At 41.2% G+C, this 7,536-nt stretch overlaps 1 protein-coding gene across 1 annotated transcript; it reads left to right on the top strand.

The window, feature by feature from the left end:
- The first annotated feature begins 4,640 nt into the window (after positions 1-4,640).
- Positions 4,641-7,173, top strand: LOC148138224 (putative G protein-coupled receptor 139). Its single transcript, XM_087981894.1, has 2 exons — positions 4,641-4,710; positions 6,263-7,173. Exons 1-2 carry the CDS (start codon positions 4,641-4,643, stop codon positions 7,171-7,173), a joined length of 981 nt encoding a protein of 326 aa, XP_087838020.1.
- Positions 7,174-7,536: the final 363 nt, after the last annotated feature.

The following is a 7,536-nucleotide window of genomic DNA, read 5'->3' on the forward strand; positions in this document are numbered from 1 at the left end:
GAGGTTCTTCTGCAGCTGTACAGGGCCATGGTGAGACCACACCTGGAATATTTTGGGCAGTTCTGGTCTCCAAATTTGAGGAAAGACATTCTGGCTATTGAGGGAGTGCAGCGTAGGTTCACGAGGTCAATTCCTGGAATGGTGGGACTATTTTATGTTGAAAGATTGGAGCGACTGGGCTTGGAAACGCTTGAGTTTAGAAGGCTGAGAGGGGATCTGATTGAGACGTATAAGATTATTAAAGAATTGGACACTCTGGAGGCAGAAAATATGTCTCCGCTGATGGGTGAGTCCCGTACCAGAGGACACAGCTTAAACATAAGGGGTAGGCTATTTAGGACAGAGACGAGGAGAAACGCCTTCACCCAGAGAGTGGTGGGTGTGTGGAATGCTCTGCCCCAGAAGGCAGTGGAGGCCCAGTCTCTGGATTCGTTTAAGAAAGAGTTGGATTGAGCTCTCAAGGATCGTGGAATCAAGGGTTATGGAGGTAAGGCAGGAACAGGATATTGATTGAGGATGATCAGCCATGATCATATTGAATGGTGGTGCAGGCTCGAAGGGCAGAATGGCCTACTCCTGCACCTATTGTCTATTGTCTATTGTCTATTGTCTACACGAAAATACCCTGCAAGGACTGCAAGAAAAACTACTTTGGAAAAACGGGCTGGGCACTAGCCACCAGGATACATGAGCAATAACCAGCCAACAAAACATGAGCAAGTGCCACAGGTATCCACACACATGGACGAAGACGGATATCGGTTTGACTGGGAGAATACATTCATCCTGGGACAGACAAAACAAAGACATGCCCGGATATTCCTACAAGCCTGGCATTCTAACTAGAGATCCTTTAACAAACATATAGAGCTGGTTGCCATTTATCTACCTTTTTGAAACAAAACAGGAAATGATGTCAACTACCACAACAAACCAAGACACACAAATAGCAAGCGAGGGAGAACACCAACCCTTCATTGGGGGCTCACTGATGATATTGCCGAGAATGGTGACGACTCTTCTAAAACTTAGCCACCAGCTCAGCGAGCAAACCGAGAACCTGTTAAAAGAAATCTTTTAGAAATCAGTTGCATGAAGATTGCTTTATCTTTTTGGCCACTTTCAAACCCCATGTCTCCAGTTCTTCGTTGTTTTGCTGCTTAATGAAGTGACTGTTAGACACATTATGTTTGCCGCAGAATCTCGCAGGAGAATCCGATGACACAGCAATGAAATTAATAATGGTGACACAGAACTGAAGAGCATCAGGAACTCCATTGTTTTAGACATTGCCATCTCAGGCAGTTTCGTCCTGTTTTGGCTGACATATATTGCACATTTTCTACCGCCATTCCTCCTAATTTTCCCCCATCCCCACACCACGTGCTCTATTTATTTCTGAGCCCGCTTTCCCCTCCCAGACCTGATGCAGTATCTTGACAGAACGTCGACTCATCTGCTTCTCTGATGCTGCTTGACCTGCTATATTTATTCCACTTCCACATTTTTATCAAGGCTGACTTCCCAGCATCTGCAGTCCTCACTATCTCCTTGAATATGTTGAACTGCCTGGGAGCGTTCACACATTTTTCCCGAAACTTAATATTCCTCGTGTCCATCTCTTTGGAGAACACCGATGCAAAGTAGTCATTAAGGATCTCACCCATTTTTTGTGGTTCTGCACATAACCTCTTAACTTTATTCATGAGTGGGTTTAGTCTTCCCCTAGCTTCCCTCTTGCTCCTACACATTACATATATATGTGAAATGCCTTGGGAATCCCCTGAAAACTGTTGGCCAAGGATATTTCATCGAACTTTTTTGCTCTCCTACCTCTCGGCTTGACTTCCTTTTTAGTTTTGCTCTATTCTTCAAAACCTGGTCCTTTTATTTTGGTTGCCCAGATACGAGGTATGCTTTTTTTCACTAATTCGAAAACCTGACATCCAATTTTCCCGATTCCTGCCATTCCTGTCCTCCGTTTTCACAGGAACATGCCTGTAGAGCGCTCTAAGCAGTTGGTCCGTGAAAGACTCCCAGATTTACTCTCAAGCAGCCATTCTCAACCTACATAATCTGATTCTTGTCTCATTCAATTATACTTAGACTTGCTCCTAATTCAATAATTTCATCTGAAGTCGTCTTGTCCTTCTCCACAAGAATCCAAAAACTTATGGAATTATGGTCACTATTCCCACAATGATCCTCGCTGAAACTTTGATGACATTGACTCCCAGCAAAATCATTCAATGGGATTTTCCTTCAATATGCTCTTGAACAAGTAATGCTGGCCATATTTACTGAACTGCTGCTCTGGCTCTGGCCAAATCCTCCCCACCACTGTAATTTTAACACTACCAGTACAAGTATCAAACTTCCCTCCCAGGATTTTCATGCCCATCTAACTTACGTGCAGCAAGTCTTACATGTAAAGGTGCAGTTTAAATTACATAATTGTGAAATGCCACATTTTGGAAACACAAATCAGGGCAGGACATATAAACTTAATAGTAAGGTCCTGAGGAGTGTTGCTGAACAAAGACAACTTAGAGTGCACGTTCTGAATTCCTTGAAAGAAAAGTTTCAGCTCGATTGGATAATGCAGAAGGCATTTAGTATGCTATCTTTTATTGTTCATGCACAGGAGTTGGAAGGTTGTGTTGAGCTTGTACAGGTCATTGGTTAGACTACTTTTGTGTACAGTTCGGGTGTCCCTCCTATCAGAAGGATGTTGTGAAACGTGAAAGGGTTCAGAAAAGATTTACAAGGATGCTGCCAGGGTTGGAGGGTTTCAGCTACAGGGAGAGGCTGAAAGGGCCCGTACTGTTTTTTCTCGACGTTTCGGAGGCTGAGACGTGTCCTTATAGAGGTTTTTAACATCGTAAGGGCATGGATATTGTAAATAGACATCGTCTTTTGGGTGGTTTTGGAGAGCCCAGATACAGAGGACACAGGTTTAGTGTGAGAGGGGAAATATTAAGCGGAATTGTGTAAGGTGATACAGTTTGGAAGGCATCATAGGAATAAAGAGAGCTGGGTTAATGGTAAGATTCTTGGCAATGCAGATGTGCACAGAGGCGTCGATGTCTATGTACATAGATTACCACACAGATTTAGAGGGTGTTCAGCTTTTATTGGCTGAGGGATTGAATTTCGGAGCTACCAGATCGTACTGCAATTGTACAAAAGTTCTAGTCTGGCCGCACTTGAAATATAATGTATAGTTCTAGTCACCGCATTATAGGAAGGATGTGGAAGCTTTGGAAGGAGATTTACGAAGATGTTGCCTGTTATGGAGGGAAGGTCTTCCGAGGAAATGGCTGAGGATCTGAAGCTGTTTTCTTTAGAGCAAATAAGGTTGAGGGGGATTTAATCGAGACATACAAGACAATCAGAGGGTCAAATAGTTCGGACATTGACACCCTTTTCCCTCAGATGGTGATGGCGAATACGAAGGGACATAGCTTTTAATTTAGAGGTGATAAATATGGGATAGATGTTAGAACTATTTTATTTACTCAGAGAGTAGTAAGGGGCCTGCGACAGTAGCAGACTCGCACAATTTAAGGGCATTTAAATGATCATTGGATAAACATATGGCTTCACACTGGTTGCGCAGGTTGGCGTAACATCGAGGACCGAATGGCCTATTCCATGGACTGTTCCATGTTCAATGTTCTGTTTGAAAAGGACCCAAGGGTCAACCTTTTGACGCAAACGTTGCTGTGTGTATGGAATGAGCTTCCAGACGAAATGGTGGCGGCTGATACAATGACAGCATTTAAAATGCATCTGGATAGGTGCCTGAATCGAAAGAGTTAAGAGGGATGTGGACCAAGTGCTGGCAAATGGGACAACATTAATTTAGAATATCTGTTTGGCATGGATGAGTTGGACGGAAGGATCTGTTTCCATGCCTCTGTCATTCTAGGTCCCACCGTCTCTGGAATACATCACAATCATCCTCATTCCTTAAGACAGCCCCATACCACACACACATGCCACCACATTATAAGGTATTCAATATACTTTGTCTCAGTTCCTACCCTCATTTGCACGTAGTTCGGAGAGTAATCCTGAGATTATTACCCGAGAGTTCTGGCTTTTCAAACGTAACTACCGGAATTTTTGTTGCAGGTCTTCATACCAATGTCATTCTGGCCAATGTGGTCAATTGCCTCTGTCTGTCTGCCTGCCCGTTTTAGGACGCCCCGAAGTCTCGTTTGCATTTATTTAAAAACTAACACAGTAACCAAATTCAAAGTTAAACATTTGATCTATCAAACTAGTATTCATTCTGGAATTTGTCTTCTGTTACTATTACCTATGGTCATAAAAATTTCAAAGGTTCCAATTTATTGACATCGCATAATTTCCTGTTTAAGTTTCCTGTTTAATCACTGAAAGTACTTTTTCACGCATATTGGCCATTTTTTCTGTTGGATCACGGTATATTACATTAGTTGCTATTAGCGTGAAAATGGCTGCATTAGTTTGTTTATTTTTAATAAAGACTGCACCAGATACAAACAATGATTCAAAGTTATTGTGTCTCTAGTGGTGTACATCATGTATAAATAGGTACATCACAATCCTTACTAAAGAAGTCAGAGGGTACCAATTCATTATTCTTGTTAACGATGCATGCTCCTGCAAAAGTGTTGATATTTCTACTTTATTACTTTGCCCTTGCAGCTTTCGGAGTTCCAGGTAAATTATGGTAATACAATATATTCTTGGAAAACTGATGCTTAATGAAATGTTTTGACCATAGCTGTGCATTTATTATATTCTGAGCGGGTCCATAAACTTCTAATTTAATCAGTGACACATCGTAATAACACAATACTTTTTTTGTTGTTTGTGCAATCAAATCAAAAGTTAAATAATCACCGAGACAGTTAACAATGACAATCAATAGTTTTAGTTCTAGTTTCGAGGTTTTTTTTTTAACATTCACAACCTGCTTCCCCTCAGATATTTATTACAGACGTCTTAGCACTCATGTCCATTTTATGTAATTTACTTGATTCCTTTATGACCATTTCTCTTTTCTAAACATTGTTTTCTATACTTTCCTGGAATATGTGCACAATTGGCTGGTTCAGCACGTATTGTCCAACTCTAGATTGACTTCAGAAGGTGTTGGTTAAGTTGTCGTTTTGATCCACTGCAGTTTATTTTATGCAACTGTACCGAAATGTAGTGAGGCAAGTAGTTACAGGATAGTGACACTGCTGCACGGAAGGACGGGCAATACCTTTCCAAGTCAGGGTGATGAGAAGCTTGAAGGTGACGATATACTGCTATTCCTAGCACTCTGCGGTCTTTGCCCTTTCTCCGGCAGAGGCCATGTGTTCAGGCGGTTCTTTGTGAATTTCTGGAGTGCATCTTGTCGATGATACTGACAACGGCTAATTTCTATTACTGTTGGAGGGAGTGCATGTTCAATGAAATGGTGAGGTCAAATGAGCTATATCTTTACACTGAAATGCAGTCAAGGTTGTGTTGGAACTGTTTACATCCAGCAAGCATTGCATTGCCTGCCTTCCTCCTTGGAGAATTTATGCGGAATTGGGGATTCATCAAGTGAGACATTCAAACACGTTCTCTGCTATCTTTTTGGAAATGGCAAATGTCTGGCACTTGAGAGGCACGATTATTGGCAACTTAGCACTGGTAGTGCAATTCAATGTCATCTGTTTAAGAATCTGATGAGATGCGGATGATATTGAACTTTATGCAATGGTAAGTGAATGCAAACAATTCTGGCTTGAACTTGGAGAAAGTATCAGTGATGCATGAGCTGAAGAGGATTGTTTACTCCATGTGTGGTTTTGTCATTACTTACCATGTTCAGATATGACCAAACGTCCTTCCTATTACCATTTTAGCATCGTTTCTCCGCCTGTTTGATTATGAAAAACAGTTAATTTCCTAACTTTTATATATTATAGGAAAGATCCAAGTATAATTTTTCTCAAATATTTTATCTTGTGGGTTCAATTACTATTTGCGATCGACATTCTTGTTAATAAACCATCGGATTCAAAAATATAAACATTAATTTTCTTAGTTGAATCCAACATAACTGACACAATGCCATGCCATCCATTGGCCAAACAGTCAATGTTGTTTTCCCACTTTCTCTATCTGTCTATTTTTCTGTGTCTCTCTATGTCTCAGAATGTCTGCCTGACTGTCTCTCTCTCTCTCTCACTCTAACACTCCCTCACTTACTCTCGCACTCTGTCTCTTACAGCCAACCTGGTGACCATAGTGATACTTTCCCGAGGAAGATGTGGTCTCTCAGGATGTGTCACTCGATACCTTGTATCTATGGCGACAATGGATCTCCTTGTTATTTCCATTGCAGTGATTTTAAGTCGACTTCTGGCAATTTGTTTTCCAGCTAGTTTACTAAACACCACACAGGGATGTCGCCTGATAATTCTACTTACCTACGTTTCTCGAAACAGCTCTGTCTGGTTGACTGTCGCTTTTACCTTTGATCGGTTCCTAACCATTTGTCACCAAAAGCACAAAAATAAGTTCTACACAGAAAAAGTAGCAGCTGTAGTTATCATAATAGTCTGTGTGCTATGCTGTTTGACAAACATTCCATTTTACTTCGTTTATGAGACCTTATATTTCATTAATAACGTCGGCTGGTACTGCAACATAAAAGAGACCTATCACACATCGGTTGCCTGGAGATTGTTTGACACTTTTGACAGCATTCAAACCCCATGTCTCCCGTTCCTCCTTATTTTGCTGTTTAATGGACTGACTGTCAAACACATTATAGTTGCTAATCGAGCCCGAAGGAGACTCAGATCCCACAGCAATGAAATTAATAAAGGCGACACAGAAATGGAGAGCAGGAGAAAGTCCATCATTTTACTCTTTACAATCTCGGGCAGTTTCCTCTTGTTGTGGACAACGTACGTTGTACATTTTCTACTTGTACAAATTTCAGGCAATACCTATTCGATCAGTTCCAATCCCAATGACCCAAAATTTATTCTGCAGGAAAGTGCGTACATGTTACAACTTTTAAGTTCATGCACGAATACGTGCATTTATGCAGTGACACAGACAAAATTCAGAGGTCAGTTGAAAGAAGCTCTTAAGCATGTCTCCAAGCTTATTACAAAATGTCATAAACAGTGAGTCCAGCTGAATACCTTGATGTGACTCCAACAGTTCAGTAAATCCACACGTAACAGTGTGAAACTGTAGCTCAGCAATTCTGGAATGTATATCATCGCGATGCCAAAACTTGTTAATTCACCCCAATGAGAGAACAATCCAAGATTAACCCAGTGATGTACATTGATGACAGCCACGTGTGAAATAGATGTTTTGTTTTTCAAGGTTTCCCTCTTCTGCCAGCCACAAAGGCTCACAATAAGAGTATTTCCTTTTTGAAATGGATGTGTAAGCCCATCCTTTCAGCACCAGTAATCCGTCAAATGAACTTTTTGAATCTAATTTTCCAGCACGCGGCACTTGACTGTGCCTGCGTTGGCATCA

The sequence above is a fragment of the Chiloscyllium plagiosum genome, unplaced genomic scaffold (genome assembly GCF_037043375.1).
Source record: "Chiloscyllium plagiosum isolate Xiang-an unplaced genomic scaffold, Cpla_swu_hap1 HiC_scaffold_41, whole genome shotgun sequence".
Lineage (NCBI taxonomy): Eukaryota > Metazoa > Chordata > Chondrichthyes > Orectolobiformes > Hemiscylliidae > Chiloscyllium > Chiloscyllium plagiosum.

Coding starts and splice junctions, on each gene's coding strand:
- LOC148138224 (XM_087981894.1), top strand. CDS start 4,641: ATGCATGCTCCTGCAAAAGTGTTGATATTTCTACTTTATTACTTTGCC. Junction 4,711..6,262: donor TGCAGCTTTCGGAGTTCCAG/GTAAATTATGGT, acceptor TGTCTCTTACAG/CCAACCTGGTGACCATAGTG.